At 42.8% G+C, this 16,203-nt stretch overlaps 1 protein-coding gene across 2 annotated transcripts in view; it reads right to left on the minus strand.

Annotated features, from left to right (window-relative positions):
• The window catches only part of LOC126251487 (cationic amino acid transporter 4), a 217,610-nt gene that overhangs the window by 42,525 nt on the left and 158,882 nt on the right, over positions 1-16,203 (minus strand). For both annotated transcript variants that reach the window (XM_049951942.1, XM_049951943.1), the window contains 2 exons: positions 8,448-8,819; positions 1,288-1,619 (listed from right to left, as the gene is read on the minus strand). In XM_049951942.1, coding sequence (XP_049807899.1) covers positions 1,288-1,619; positions 8,448-8,819 — 704 coding nt within the window. The remainder of the gene's footprint in view (positions 1-1,287; positions 1,620-8,447; positions 8,820-16,203) is intronic.

Raw genomic sequence — 16,203 nt, forward strand, 5'->3', positions numbered from 1 at the left:
GCAGTTGAACGGAATGGACAGTGTCTTGAGAGGAGGGTATAAGATGAACATCAACAAAAGCAAAAGGAGGATAATGGAATGTAGTCGAATTAAGTAGGGTGATGCTGCGGGAATTAGATTAGGAAATGAGACACTTAAAGAAGTAAAGGAGTTTTGCTATTTGGGGAGCAAAATAACTGATGATGGTCGAAGTAGAGAGGATATCAAATGTAGACTGGCAATGGCAAGGAAAACGTTTCTGAAGAAGAGAAATTTGTTAACATCGAGTATAGATTTAAGTGTCAGGAAGTCGTTTCTGAAAGTATTTGTATGGAGTGTAGCCATGTATGGAAGTGAAACATGGACGATAAATAGTTTGGACAGGAAGAGAATAGAAGCTTTCGAAATGTGGTGCTACAGAAGAATGCTGAAGATTAGATGGGTAGATCACATAACTAATGATGAAGTATTGAATAGAATTGGGGAGAAGAGGAGTTTGTGGTACAACTTGACTAGAAGAAGCAATCGGTTGGTAGGACACGTTCTGAGGCATCAAGGGATCACTAATTTAGTGTTGGAGGGCAGCGTGGAGGGTAAAAATCGTAGAGGGAGACCAAGAGATGAATACACTAAGCAGATTCAGAGGGATGTCAGTTGCAATAGGTACTGGGAGATGAAGAAGCTTGCACAGGATAGAGCTGCATCAAACCAGTCTCAGGACTGAAGACCACAACAACAACAACAACATGTACTTATAAAAAAATAGGAGACCTTACTTTCGGGATTACCCTCGTACCATGTGTATGCCGTATCACTGCCATCTGTATACTTGCATATCGCTGTCCCCTGACTTCGGTCACCTCTGTGTATAGACATCGTCCAGTTTTAGCCTCTGCTAAAAGTAGAAGGCATGAAATTAAGCAATAAATCCATAAACAAGGTCGGATGTAAAGTCCTATTAGTAAACAAAGTATTATTAAAGGGCGTTAAAGCTGCAACGCCTTCTTTTTTTAAAGTTAATTTGTCTCTTCACTTTCATCAGAGCAGTCTATCCTAAAAACACTGATTGGACACCAATCTGTAGTTTCACATGCAATAAGTTTGGTGTGCTTCCTGTCAAAATTCGTTCTTAGGGCGTGACACCTTGTCAAACTCAGCGAATCAGCTTTGTAAGAAAGATAGCAATTTTAGAATCTTGCTCCTCTTGGGAAATATCTGCAGACGCCCATGGGTCATCGGCAGCAAGTTTTGCACAGCTAGGAGTGAGGAGAACGTGGTGCTACAGTGAGTACGATAGACGGCGTTCACCTGCGTCCGCTGGTTGATGCGGCCGAGGCAGGGGAAGAGCAGCCCGTCAGCGGCCATGGCGTACATGCAGCGCGGCAGCGCGAACAGCGAGCCGAACAGCGTCGTGGTCATGCCGGACAGCGCGCCCAGGGCCACGGCCCAGCGAACCCAGGGCAGGCCCAGGCTCGCGAACGCCTCGGGCAGCGCCGCGTCCGGCACGATGCTCGAGAAGGGCTGCACCATGGTCAGCGCCGCGCTCACCAGCACGTAGCTCAGCGTCACCACCGACATCGACACGATCGTCGCCTTCGGGATCGACACGCTCGGGTCCATCGCCTCCTCGCCTGACGTCGCTGTGGGCACAGTTGTACCGTATTACCATTCCTGAAGCTTGTTGAGCACCATCTGCTCAGTCACAGTCTGAGCTCCAGGGGAACCTACACCGTGTGATCAAAAGTATCCAGATACCCCTAAAACATACGTTTTTCATATTAAGTGAATTGTGTTGCCACCTACTGCCAGGTGCTCCATGTCAGCGACCTCAGTAGTCATTAGACATCGTGAGAGAGCAGAATGGGGCGCTCTGCGGAACTCACGGACTTCGAGAGTGGTCAGGTGATGCGGATCACTTGTGTCATACGTCTGTAAGCGAGATTTTTTTTTTTGTATCCCCCCTGGGAGGCCGCGCGTGGGTAAGGAACAGGAACAGGAAAAGGTACAACACGTTGGTACTGCTGTATGAATTTTAATCCCCTTTACTCAAGCAATAAGAATACATAACTTGGAATGAGGTGCGAAGCTGAAGTGTCCTGGCTGGCTGCGCCTGATGAAATGGGCTGAATCTGTAGCGATGCTTGTAGAGCCGCACAGCAACAACTAGAGGGCGCTATCGTCGGTGTCTCGTGGTAGTGCCAATCTTTGAAACTATGCCGTGGCATAATTGATATCACAATTTTCACCCCCTAAACATCCTTAGGTCTACTGTTTCCGATGTGAAGACACGCGTACAGCACAAAAGCGTACAGGCCGACCTCATCTAACAGAGACTGCCGACAGTTGAAGGGGGTTGTAATGTGTAATAGGCAGATATCTATTCAGAGCATCACACAGGAATTCCAAATTGCATCAGGATCCACTGCAAGTACTATTACAGTTAGGCAGGAGGTGAGAAAACTTGGATTTCATGGTCGAGCGGCTGGTCATAAGTCATACATCACGTCGGTAAATGCCAAACGACGCCTCGCTTGGTGTAAGGAGTGTAAACATTGGACGATTGAACAGTATGGAGTGATGGTACACAATGTATCGATCCAATGGCAGGGTGTGAGTATGATGAATGGCAAGTGAACGTCATCTGCTAGCGTCTGTAGTGCTAACAGTAAAATTCGGAGGTGGTGGTGTTATGGTATGGTCGTGTTTTTCGTGGATGGTGCTTGCACCCCTTGTTGCTTTGCGTGGTACTATCACATCACAAGGCTACATTGATGTTTTAAGCACCTTCTTGCTTCTCACTGCTGAAGAACTATTCGGGGATGGTAATTGCATCTTTCAAAACGATCGAGCACCTGTTCATAATGCACAGTCTGTGGCGGAGTGGTTACACGACAATAACATCCCTGTAATGGACTGGCCTGCACAGAGAGTCCTGAATCAATCCTGTAGAACACCTTTGGGATGGTTTGGAACGTCGACCTCGTGCCAGGCCTCACTTACCGACATCGATACCTCTCCTCAGTGCAGCACTCCGTGAGGAATGGGCTGCCATACCCCAAGAAACCTTCCAGCACCTGACTCAACGTATGCCTGCGAGAGTGGAAGCTGTCATCAAGGCTAAGGGTGGGCCACCGCGATATTGAATTCCAGCATTACCGATTGAAGTCGCCACGAACTTGGAACTCATTTTCAGCCAGGTGACCGGATACTTTTGGTCACATAGTGTATATTGTTAGGTTGGTGCGTAAGTTCACGACATTTTTGTTTTGCGTGTTGGTATTCCGTTTGCTATGGGTTTCTTTATAGATTGTCATTTTTTATTTGTAGTTCGCACTTGCTATTTGAGTTTACATATTGTCATTTTCCTCATTTGTAGATAGTGAATGGAGGTGTGGACGTTTGAAAATGGAATTTCGGGTGGGGAAATCCGGAACGTTTGCGACATATTCTATTCTATGAGTTCAGTAGAGAGGTGACAGTTGCGGAACAGCCAGAAACATTTGCACTGTGCATGGGAATAATGCCACTGGACAGAGCACCGCAAGAAAATGGTTTTTCTCGTTTTAAGGAGGATCGTTTTGACATGAGTGACTCTCTACATTGAGGAAGATCTTTGGAGTTTGATGAATATCGTCTAAACGCGTTAATGTAGAATGACCCATGTTACTGTACTCAAGAACTGCAAATATGATGAACTGTGGTCATTCCACCAGTGCACGATGTTTGCTCACAATGGACAAGTCAATGCTCTAAGTCAAAATCAGGAGGTGGAAGTAAGTCACAGGAAATGAAACATGGCTTCATGACTTCGAACTGGCAACAAAACGGAAACACACGGAGTGGCGCCGCACCACCTCTCTGAAGAAAAAGTTCAGAACTCCACCCTCGGCCGGTAAAGTGATGTCGACGGTTTTGTGGGACTCTGAATGGGTTATTCTGTTTGACATCCTCCCTCACGATGCAACAATCAACTCTGAAGCGTATTGTGCTAACCGCTGGAAACTGAAGAAACGAGGGGAGCTGACAAAACTTGATCGGACTGTTTCTCCTCAATCGCCCTACAGCCCGGATCTCACGCCTTCTGACTTCCATCTGCTATTAGGGTCATTGGAAATTTTGGCGATAGACATCTGAGTAAATTATCTTACCACGCCTATTTTCATTCTCTGCTTTCGTATGGCATCATATTCTGGGGAAACTCATCATTGAGTAAAAGAGTGTTCATTGCACAAAAGCGTGTAATCAGAATAATTTCTGGAGCTCATCCAAGATCATCCTGCAGATACTTATTTAAAGAGCTAGAAATCTTCACTGTAGCCTCACAATATACAGGGTGTTACAAAAAGGTACGGCCAAACTTTCAGGAAACATTCCTCACACACAAATAAAGAAAAGATGTTATGTGGACATGTGTCCGGAAACGCTTAATTTCCATGTTAGAGCTCATTTTAGTTTCGTCAGTATATACTGTACTTCCTCGATTCACCACCAGTTGGCCCAATTGAAGGAAGGTAATGTTGACTTCGGTGCTTGTGTTGACATGCGACTCATTGCTCTACAGTACTAGCATCAAGCACATCAGTACGTAGCATCAACAAGTTAGTGTTAATCACGAACGTGGTTTTGCAGTCAGTGCAATGTTTACAGATGCGGAGTTGGCAGATGCCGATTTGATGTATGGATTAGTACGGGGCAATAGCCGTGGCGCGGTACGTTTGTATCGAGACAGATTTCCAGAACGAAGGTGTCCTGACAGGAAGACGTTCGAAGCAATTGATCGGCGTCTTAGGAGCACGGAACATTCCAGCCTATGACTCGCGACTGGGGAAGACCTAGAACGACGAGGACACCTGCAATGGACGAGGCAATTCTTCGTGCAGTTGACGATAACCCTAATGTCAGTGTCAGAGAAGTTGCTGCTGTACTAGGTAACGTTGACCACGTCACTGTGTGGAGAGTGCTACGGGAGAACCAGTTGTTTCCGTACAATGTACAGCGTGTGCAGGCACTATCAGCAGCTGATTGGCCTCCACGGGTACGCTTCTGCGTTTGGTTCATCCAACAATGTGTCAATCCTCATTTCAGTGCAAATGTTCTCTTTACGGATGAGGCTTCATTCCAACGTGATCAAATTGTAAATTTTCACGAAACAACATGTGTGGGCTGACAAGAGTCCGCACGCAATTGTGCAATCACGTCATCAACACAGATTTTCTGTGAACGTTTGGGCAGGCATTGTTGGTGATGTCTTGATTGGGCCCCATGTTCTTCCACCTACGCTCAATGGAACACGTTATCATGATTTCATGCGGAATACTCTACCTGTGCTGCTAGAACATGTGCCTTTACAAGTACGACACAACATGTGGTTCATGCACGATGGAGCTCCTGCACATTTCAGTCGAAGTGTTCGTACACTTCTCAACAACAGATTCGGTGACCGATGGATTGGTAGAGGCGCACCAATTCCATGGTCTCCACGCTCTCCTGACCTCAACCCTCTTGACTTTCATTTATGGGGGCATATGAAAGCTCTTGTCTACGCAACCCAGGTACCAAATGTAGAGACTCTTTGTGCTCGTATTGTGGACGGCTGTGATACAATACGCCATTCTCCAGGGCTGCATCAGCGCATCAGGGATTCCATGCGACGGAGGGTGGATGCATGTATCCTCGCTTACGGAGGACATTTTGAACATTTCTTGTAACAAAGTGTTTGAAGTCACGCTGGTACGTTCTGTTGCTGTGTGTTTCCATTCCATGATTAATGTAATTTGATGAGAAGTAATAAAATGAGCTCTAACATGGAAAGTAAGCGTTTCCGGACACATGTCCACATAACATATTTTCTTTCTTTGTGTGTGAGGAATGTTTCCTGAAAGTTTGGCCGTACCTTTTTGTAACACCCTGTATATATTCACTTATGAAGTTTGTTATTAACAATCCAAACGAATTCAAAAGTAATAGCAGTGTACATGGCTACAACACTAGGAGAAAGGATGATCTTCAGTAGTCAAGGTTAAATCTAACTTTGGCTCAGAAGGGGGTAAATTATGCTGCCACAAAGGTCTTTGGTCACTTACCTAATAGCATCAAAAGTCTGACAGATAGCCATATGGCATTTAAAAGGAAATTAAAAGAATTTCTTAATGGCAACTCCTTCTACTCATTAGATGAATTTTTGGATATGGTAAGTGGGTAATTTCCCAACCTCCACAAAATTATATATATATATATATATATATATATATATATATATATATATATATATATATATATATATATATATATATATATGAGTAAATTGACGCATGAAACACCCGATATGCCCTGCTAGCGCACGTCCTGAAGCTCAGGCGTGAACCTCATGCTGCCCGTAATCGCGATGTGATTGACATGCATAATCACACTTCCATACATATCAAGAGGTCCGAGACGAATAATACGGTCTGCTGCCATCCTGCTGCGATTACGGGCAGCATGGGGCTAACGCCTGTGCCTCAGGACGAATGCTAGCAGCGCATGTCGGTTGTTTCAAGCGTCAACTTCGCGTCTCAATATCTCGGGATGTAATGGGACTATTGCGATGCAATCAACGTCATTGTGTATGTACTTTGTCATGCTATGGATTGCTGAAGAAAAAATATAGGTGGCCAATTTAAAAAAAACATAAGTTTGTGTTGAAAAACACATATGCTTTCGTTTTAGAATCTTTCCAAATATGTACATTCATGGGCCCCAGCCCTACATTGATACCGGTAAAAGTCGTTTTCCAATAGCTGTTACTGTTCCAGAGATATTTTGGGTGGACAAGATAGCTGGGACACCCTGTATATTGAGTGTCATGTAATATTTTGTCTAATGTAATATCTTGTATAGACACCTTTTATTAACCTGACACGTTCCACATCATTACGAAGTGTCGTATTCATGATCTATAGAACATGTGCTAATCTAATCTAATCTGGATGCACTCCACGGGAAGCAGTACGTGGAAGATGGTGATGTTATTGAGGCTGCAAGACGTAGGCTCTGACGTCGACCAGTAGAGTGGAACCATACAGATATACAGGCCCTCTACATCTACATCTACATCCATACTCCGCAAGCCACCTGACGGTGTGTGACGGAGGGTACCTTCAGTACCTCTATCGGTTCTCCCTTATATTCCAGTCTCGTATTGTTTGTGGAAAGAAGGATTGTCGGTATGCTTCTGTGTGGGCTCTAATCTCTCTGATTTTATCCTCATGGTCTCTTCGCGAGATATACGTAGGAGGGAGCAATATACTGCTTGACTCTTCGGGCCGGCTGGTGTGGCCGAGTTGTTCTAGGCGCCTCAGTCTGGAATCGCACGACCGCTACGGTCGCAGGTTCGAATCCTGCCTCGGACATGGATGTGTGTGATGTCCTTAGGTTAGTTAGGTTTAAGTAGTTCTAAGTTCTAGGGGACTGATGACCTCAGATGTTAAGTCCCACAGAGCTCAGAGCCATTTGAACCATTTGACTCTTCGGTGAAGGTATGTTCTCGAAACTTCAACAAAAGCCCGTACCGAGCTACTGAGCGTCTCTCCTGCAGAGTCTTCCACTGCAGTTTATCTATCATCTCCGTAACGCTTTCGCGATTACTAAATGATCCTGTAACGACGCGCGCTGCTCTCGGTTGGATCTTCTCTCTCTCTTCTATCAACCCTATCTGGTACGGATCCGTACACTGCCGAGCAGTACTCAAGCAGTGGGCGAACAAGCGTACTGTAACCTACTTCCTTTGTTTTCGGATTGCATTTCCTTAGGATTCTTCCAATGAATCTCAGTTTGGCATCTGCTTTACCGAAGATCAACTTTACATGATCATTCCATTTTAAATCACTCCTAATGCCTACTCCCAGATAATTTATGGAATTAACTGCTTCCAGTTGCTGACCTGCTATATTGTAGCTAATGATAAGGGATCTATCTTTCTGTGTATTCGCAGCACACTACACTTGTCCACATTGAGATTCAATTGCCATTCCCTGCACCATGCGTCAATTCGCTGCAGATCCTCCTGCATTTCAGTTCAATTTTCCATTGTTACAACCTCTCGATATACTACAGCATCATCTGCAAAAAGCCTCAGTGAACTTCCGATGTCATCCACAAGGTCATTTATGTATATTGTCAACAGCAACGGTCCTACGACACTCCCCTGAGGCACACCTGTAATCACTATTACTTCATGTAAGATGGCGATAGGCTGTCGCATTGAGCGGAGATTATGACGAAAAATATGGTTTTTGTAGCCAAAAGAGTGGGAAATAATACGGTGTAAAACCAAAAGACTTTCAGAAAAAAATGTTCTCCATTACTTACTGAACACACCTCATATACTGTGAAATTTTCCATGCAAAGCGGGGGACTGCTAAGCTCCCAATCTCTGTCCTAATTTTCAACTGTGCAGCTGCATAGCCGGTTGCTGCATCACGGCTTACCGATGCTGTCGAATCCGACGAACGCGTAGAAGAGCGTAGCGGCGCCTGTGGTGACGCCAGCCAGGCCGTAGGGCAGGAAGCCGCCCATTACCCAGTTCTCGAAGCGGGCGTACCAGAAGCCGACGACGACGATGACGGCCATGACGGCCAGGTTGACGACGGTGAGCAGGCTGTTGACGAGCGCCGAGCCCTTGACGCCGGCGGCGAGCAGCGCGGCGAACGCGACGCAGACGGCGGCGGCCAGGAAGTCCGGGTAGGGCGCGAGCAGCGGCTCGTGCATGCCGCCCGTCAGCGCCAGCGTGGCGTTGCTGATGGCGCGCCCCGACAGCGAGTCCACGTAGCCCGACCAGGCGCGCGCCACCGAAGCAGCCCCTGCTCGCACACGCACACTCAGAACACGTCACGCGGCGGAGCGGCAGCAGCGGCCGGGAGGGGGGAAGCGCAGAACACTAACAGGCTCCTTCCCATAGAGTAAATACCTCTGCAGTGAGCACTGCGTTCTGCGCATGTTGTCAACATTAAACCAAGATTGTCACGTGTTTTCGGGACTTCGCTGTGCGTGTGTGCTTTCTGCAGCGTTTGAAGTTAATAATATCAAGAGTTTTTGTTGTGTTTCACCGTAGATTGATAGTGTAATAGTGAGGGTGAATTGCTGTTGTAGCTACGGATGCAAGGAAAAATATGTGAAAGTAGGGATAGTAACATACTGGTGCTCTTCACCCAGACGATTCTAATAAAATATACAGGATGTATCATGTAGCTCTAATTATAGTTATCATATAATTAAGAGACACTGTATATGTTTAAAAATTTCGAGACGCATTATAATTAATGCTTGATTCTGTAGACCTATTTTTCTACGATTTTATGACTATACAGGGTGAGTCACCTAACGTTACCGCTGGATATATTTCGTAAACCACATCAAATACTGACGAATCGATTCCACAGACCGAACGTGAGGAGAGGGGCTAGTGTAATTGGTTAATACAAACCATAAAAAAATGCACGGAAGTATGTTTCTTAACACAAACCTACGTTTTTTTAAATGGAACCCCGTTAGTTTTGTTAGCACATCTGAACATATAAACAAATACGTAATCAGTGCCGTTTGTTGCATTGTAAAATGTTAATTACATCCAGAGATATTGTAACCTAAAGTTGACGCTTGAGTACCACTCCTCCGCTGTTCGATCGTGTGTATCGGATAGCACCGAATTACGTAGGGATCCAAAGGGAACGGTGATGGACCTTAGGTACAGAAGAGACTGGAACAGCACATTACGTCCACATGCTAACACCTTTTTATTGGTCTTTTTCACTGACGCACATGTACGTTACCATGAGGGGTGAGGTTCACGTACACACGTGGTTTCCGTTTTGAATTACGGAGTGGAATAGAGTGTGTCCCGACATGTCAGGCCAATAAGTGTTCAATGTGGTGGCCATCATTTGCTGCACACAACTGCAATCTCTGGCGTAATGAATGTCGTACACGCCGCAGTACATCTCGTGCAATGTCGCCGCAGGCTGCCACAATACGTTGTTTCACATCCTCTGGGGTTGTAGGCACATCACGGTCACATTCTCCTTTAACGTACCCCACAAAAATAAGTCCAGAGGTGTAACATCAGGAGAACGGGCTGGCCAATTTATGCGTCCTCCACGTCCTATGAAACGCCCGTCGAACGTGTACCTCACCCCTCATGGTAATGTACATGTGCGTCAGTGAAAAAGACCAATAAAAAGGTGTTAGCATGTGGACGTAATGTGCTGTTCCAGTCTCTTCTGTACCTAAGGTCCATCACCGTTCCCTTTGTATCCCTACGTAATTCTGTGCTCTCCGATACACACGATCGAACAGCGGAGGAGTGGTACTCAAGCGTCAACTTTAGGTTACATTATCTCCGGATGTAATTAACATTTTACAATGCAACAAACGGCACTGATTCCGTATTTGTTTATATGTTCAGATGTGCTAACAAAACTAACGGGGTTCCATTTAAAAAAAAGTAGGTTTGTGTTAAAAAACATACTTCCGTGCATTTTTTTTATGGTTTGTATTAACCAGTTACACTAGCCCCTCCCCTCACGTTCGGTCTGTGGAATCGATTCGTCAGTATTTGATGTGGTTTACGAAATATATCCGGCGGTAATGTTAGGTGACTCACCCTGTATAATAGATATTACGGCTCGTACAAAAACTTACAAACAATCGTTTCCTCTCGTAAATTTGCTAGTGGAACAGGAAAGGGAATGGTTAGTTGTTTCAGCCAATATTATCCTCCATGCATTTATCAGTGACTTGTCGATTATGTATATAGATTACGCAGTCTACTATTTATTTAATAAACTGGCAGCAAATACGTAAAATGCGTTAAATAAATACTTCAAAGTGTCACCAGTAAGAAAAATTGTGCTTTAGGTCGCAAAAACGAGAAAATAAATACCCAGAAATAGCAGAAAAAAGGACGAATTAGCAGAGATATAATCGCTAATGTGTCGCAAATTCGGTGTTTTTCGGACACTTGCAAAAGTACTAGCGTACTGTCAAGTCATTTTGCAAGACTATCACTGCAAAAATGTACGTCAGGTTCTGTAATACTATAAAGTGCCGTATCATACCAAAAACTACCAAAAATCGAGTGCATCTGAACTGTGACACCCATCGCAAAGAAGCAGGATGTAATATCACTTGCCCTAAAAAGTTACGCAGCTGCTTTATTCCCGGTATCAAATGGATACTGTTAAAATGTCTGCGCAACATATATAAATAATCCACGACACGTTCGAAAAGAATCCGTCTGTACTAGGGATGTAGTGACATTCTAAATATACAGGGCGCTATACGGACAAACACACGACGTCCCGAGAACACGTTACCACGCCGGCAATCTATGTTGACAACAGAAAATCTGTTCTGCGCATGTGAATGCTCACTCCAGAGATATTTACTCTATGCTCCTTCCCCCATCTCCCCCCCCCCCCCAAAAGGAGTGGGGGGGGGACTAGGGAGGGGTGGAGGAACAGGCTGGCGGCAGCCTTACTGCTGCTCTTCACCCAAACGATTCTAATAAAATATACAGGGTGTATCATAATTAAAGATGTAAACGCATACAGCTGAAAGTACACGATGGTTGAAGCAAGAAAATCTCGGCAAATGTAAGTCAGCATATGACTGTCTCCACAGACCTTCAGTATTAAAAATTTTAAGAAATCTAGGACTACATCCAAAAATAATTAAAATAATACAACTCACTCTAACCAACACCAAATCAAAAGTGAAGTTTAGAGGAGAAATTTCGGAACCATTCCTCATAAAAACAGGCTTAAGACAAGGTGACTGCCTATCACCATTACTGTTCAACTGTGCACTGGAATACATAATGAGAGAATGGTATAAGGACAATCCAAAGAGGATAAGAATTGGAAGTGCAAAAGATGATATTAGCTTAAACTGCTTGGGATTCGCTGATGATTTTGCTCTCCTAGCCAACACCGTTCAAGAAGCCAGGCAACAAGTGAAATCACTACAAGAAATAGCAGAGAAATTAGGCCTTAGAATATCATTTGAAAAAACGGAGATTATGCTAACTGATCCACCACTTGCAAACAAAATTACAATAGGAGAACAGGAAATCAAAATTGTTGATAAATTTAAATATTTAGGAGAAATAATAACATACAATCTAAATGAGAAGCCATCATCGCAGAATAGAATAAAAAAAACTGAACTATGCAAATTACATTACCAAAACTACATACAACAAAAAAAGCCTATCTATAGATGCAAAATTAAAACACTACAAAACAGTTACACAACCAGAAATAACGTATGCAGCTGAAACTATCTTCAAAACAACTAATACAGCAGAAATTGACAGAATACTAAAAATAGAAAGAAGAATAATTAGGACATGTATAAATAAACAGTATAAAATAAACGGACATTGGAGAATAGCATCAAATGAAACAGTATATAAGACAACAGAACCAGTCATGAGCACAATCACGAAGAAACACATCTCATTCTTTGGACATCTGATGAGAATTCCAGAAAACAGAATTAGTAAAAAAATAATACAAAAATTGTGGAATAGCAAAAGCGACATTAAATGGATCACAGAAATTAAGGAAGATATAAAAGTACTTCAAATTACAGTAGATGACCTAAAAAACAAGACAGAGAAAACCAGAATACTGCAAGACCCGCAAACCAGACTACAAATGAAAATCAATAAAAGGAGTACAGGAAGATTTGTCTCAGATGAAGAAAGAAAGAAAATGTCTGAAAGAATGAAGAAATATTGGGCAGACAGAAGAGCAAAACACCTTTCATATAAGAATAGACTCTAATAATTATATTACCTAAATATCATATTAAGTTATTGTTGAACCAAATTGTATCCCTGTGTAACAACTTGTTTAGAACTTTGTATTTTTGACTATAGTGGTCCAATGAAGGCCATAAAATAAATAATAATAATAATAAAATAAAAATAAAAAAACAGCAAAAAAACCGTTTGCGGGATAACTACGACCGTTACCAGCCACTGCTGATATGATAACATTTCCATAGCGTAGGGCCGCAGTCATATAATACTGTTTGAACGACACTTCCGCCAGTTGACTGTATAGACTGTTTATTCTACTGTACAATCATGATTTCGGCCTGTCGCCATTTTAAGGGGGGTAGGACGTCAAACAGGCCGACTTGGAGCAGGAGAGACACTACAGGACATTTTAATTTCCAATGTCTATACTTTTGCAAATAAATTCATAAAACTTTGGCAGCATGACCAGGAAGGATTCAGGATTCACACTCATATCAGTGGAAGTTCAACAACCTAACAAAATAACATTTTTTACATGTGAAATTTCATCATTTTTTCACGTACTATTGGCTGCATTTGTTGCTGTAGGTACACTTTTCTTCGTAAGTAAGAGAGATTCTTCGATGAATTTTGCACAGCATACAAACCATACTTACAGGCGTATGAAACTGTAGAATGTATTTAATTAATGGTTAAATGAATGATCTAGTTACAGTTTAAACTTCATGTTTAGAAAAAACTCAAACTCTACAGTTAATTATCTAAATTTTTACCACAGTTTTTAACAGATTTGGAAAATTCTAGAGTTTTGCATTAAAGAGTTTGTGTCTAGTAAGTATACCAAGTTTGAAAGTAATAAGTTTTATATTTTGACTGTTACACGTACCTAAGTACAGAAATTTGTGTTTTGCGGAAAATGGCCATTAAAGTTTCTGCTTGTACTTGGCATTCTTTGAGAACTGTCCAGCACCATAACCAGGTTATTTTTCATTTTATAAATCAGTTTCCTTCCTTTTCAAATCCCTATTATGCACGCCTCTTGATTTTATCACGTCCAAAAATGATTTATCTGTTTTCACTGCACACTCGCCGCCTATCGCATACAAAGCTTTGATGCAGTTCACGCTGGACCTAATTCCCATTTTCTCTAAAACATATTTCCTGCTTTGCACACCATCATTAAAACATGAAACTGAATCATAAACACCAATAGCAAGTGCACTCCTTCGCACAAAAATAGTTTTTGGCAATCTTCCCCATACACATTGGTGAAAACTTTCATTTGGGTTTTGGGTACCGCCATGAAGACATTTTTTCAATAAGTTTTCATTTGCAAGGTCCCTGAATATAAGTTTGATTACAATCTCTGGCACAAATATAAACATTCGAATTCTACAGAGCGAAATACACTTACGTATGACAGAAGAATACTGTTCAAAGGAGTGTGGCGCTGCATTACGGTACACTTAAGAGCAAATAACGTCCCTTATAATCTCTCAAACATATATGTTTTATACATCAAACTATTCAGGAAGATGTACGCTACAAAATAGGCATATTTCTGAAAAATTGATTTTCTTTTTAATTTTTGACGTCCTACCCCCCTTAAAGTGGCACAATGAAAAGATATATGTATACTAAATGCATGAAAAATGCAATAGATCAGGAAGTGGCAACATTATGCCAATATAATGTAGGATCAAAATTCTTTAAATTTTTTTGGAATTTAAAAAATTATTGAAATTGTGTTACTTACACGTTAAGCATGATCAGACTAATTATGTATTTTCATAGTGCATTTCATATTGAGTATAGTATATGACATATAACAGTCCCTTCCTACCATTGTAGCATTTTTCGGTATAACCACATTTGTTTACATTACATATTCACAACTTAGAACGACCATGCAAAGATATAGGCCTATGAACCTTGTCCAATTTATGTAACTGTGGTCTTCAATGGATTCGGCCGTAGATTCTTTCTTTGCTTCTTTCGCTTGTGCCTTTTCCCGCAGTTAGGCAGGGTCGGCATGGTTAATCGGATTTGGCAATGTTAGTGGAAGGGGTGGCCGGATGCCCTTCCTGCCACCAGCCCGTACCCCACTGGACGGAATTAGTGTACCCCAACTGTCTGCGACTAGTGTAATCCATAGAATAGTGCGAAAGTGTTGAAATGCTTGCGAGCCGTGTAACTGAGGTGGGATGTGGGGACCTGTCCGGTATTCACCTAGGGAGATGTGGAAAGCCGCCTAAAACCACATCCAGGCTGGCCAGCACACCGGCCGTCGTCGTTAATCCACCGGGCGGATTCGATCCGGGGCCGGCGCACCTACCCGAGTCCAGGAAGCAGCGCATTAGCGCTCTCGGCTAACCTGGGATTCAGCCATAGATTACACCACATAAATTCACATCATACGATGTTCATCTTTGGCTTCCATTACATGACTAAATTCGACAAATAATGGTGCCTTCACATATAATAATAGTTTTTCGTGATCATTTTATGGCACAGTTATTCAGTGTATGTCGGACATATTTGTCCTATCTCTGCCAGAGATTTTGTATGTTCTCACTTTTATACTGCGACATAATCAAGTTTAATGTATCTCGACGATGACTTCGTTTCCAGGAGTCTGATCATGTTTAAAGTGTACGTAACATAATTTCAGTAATTTCTAAAAAAAAAATTTAAAATATTTGATCCTACAATGTGTTTCCATAATATTACCTACTTTCTGGTCCATTGTATTTTTTAAGCATTCTTTTCAGTGTGGTACGCGAAAGTGGCCAAAGGCCGAAATCATCTTTGAGCAATAGAATAAACAATCTATAAAGACAAATGGCGTAACTTTCATTTAAACACTATTGATGGGATTCTATGTAGACACCGCATGTTGATTGACGTGATATTTGTTCACATATTCGACATGTCAGAGCTGTAAACAGACCAGATACGACAGTACAGTATACAGTCAGAGTGCCACTCCCATCAATTGTTCGCGGAGTGTCAGCTGTGTTCTAGGGCTGTTGGTGCTAACATGGAACATTACAGTAATGAGGAGTATCAGGATAAGCATGTCGCATGTGGTAAGCAATGCACGGGAGCGTGCATGCTTGTACCAAGAACCATACGCTGCCCAAAGTCACCCTGAGTATCAAATCTCTATAAGGGTGCAGCAGTACTTCCGAGAAACTGGGAGCTTTGCACTTGTTTTGGGAGCGGGTAGGCATGCACGAATTACATCTGTGCTTGAAAATGTAGAGCTGGGAACAGTGTATCATTCTTCAGGTGTTTCGACAAGCAAACTTGCCGCACAAATACCTGTAATGAGCCATAACAGTGTTTGCAGAAAAATGCATTACTGTACTATGTACCTGTACCACAAACGTTCAGTCAGCGCATGTGACAACAAGCTGTAG

This window comes from Schistocerca nitens, chromosome 4, assembly GCF_023898315.1.
Source record: "Schistocerca nitens isolate TAMUIC-IGC-003100 chromosome 4, iqSchNite1.1, whole genome shotgun sequence".
NCBI classification, from domain to species: Eukaryota; Metazoa; Arthropoda; class Insecta; order Orthoptera; family Acrididae; genus Schistocerca; species Schistocerca nitens.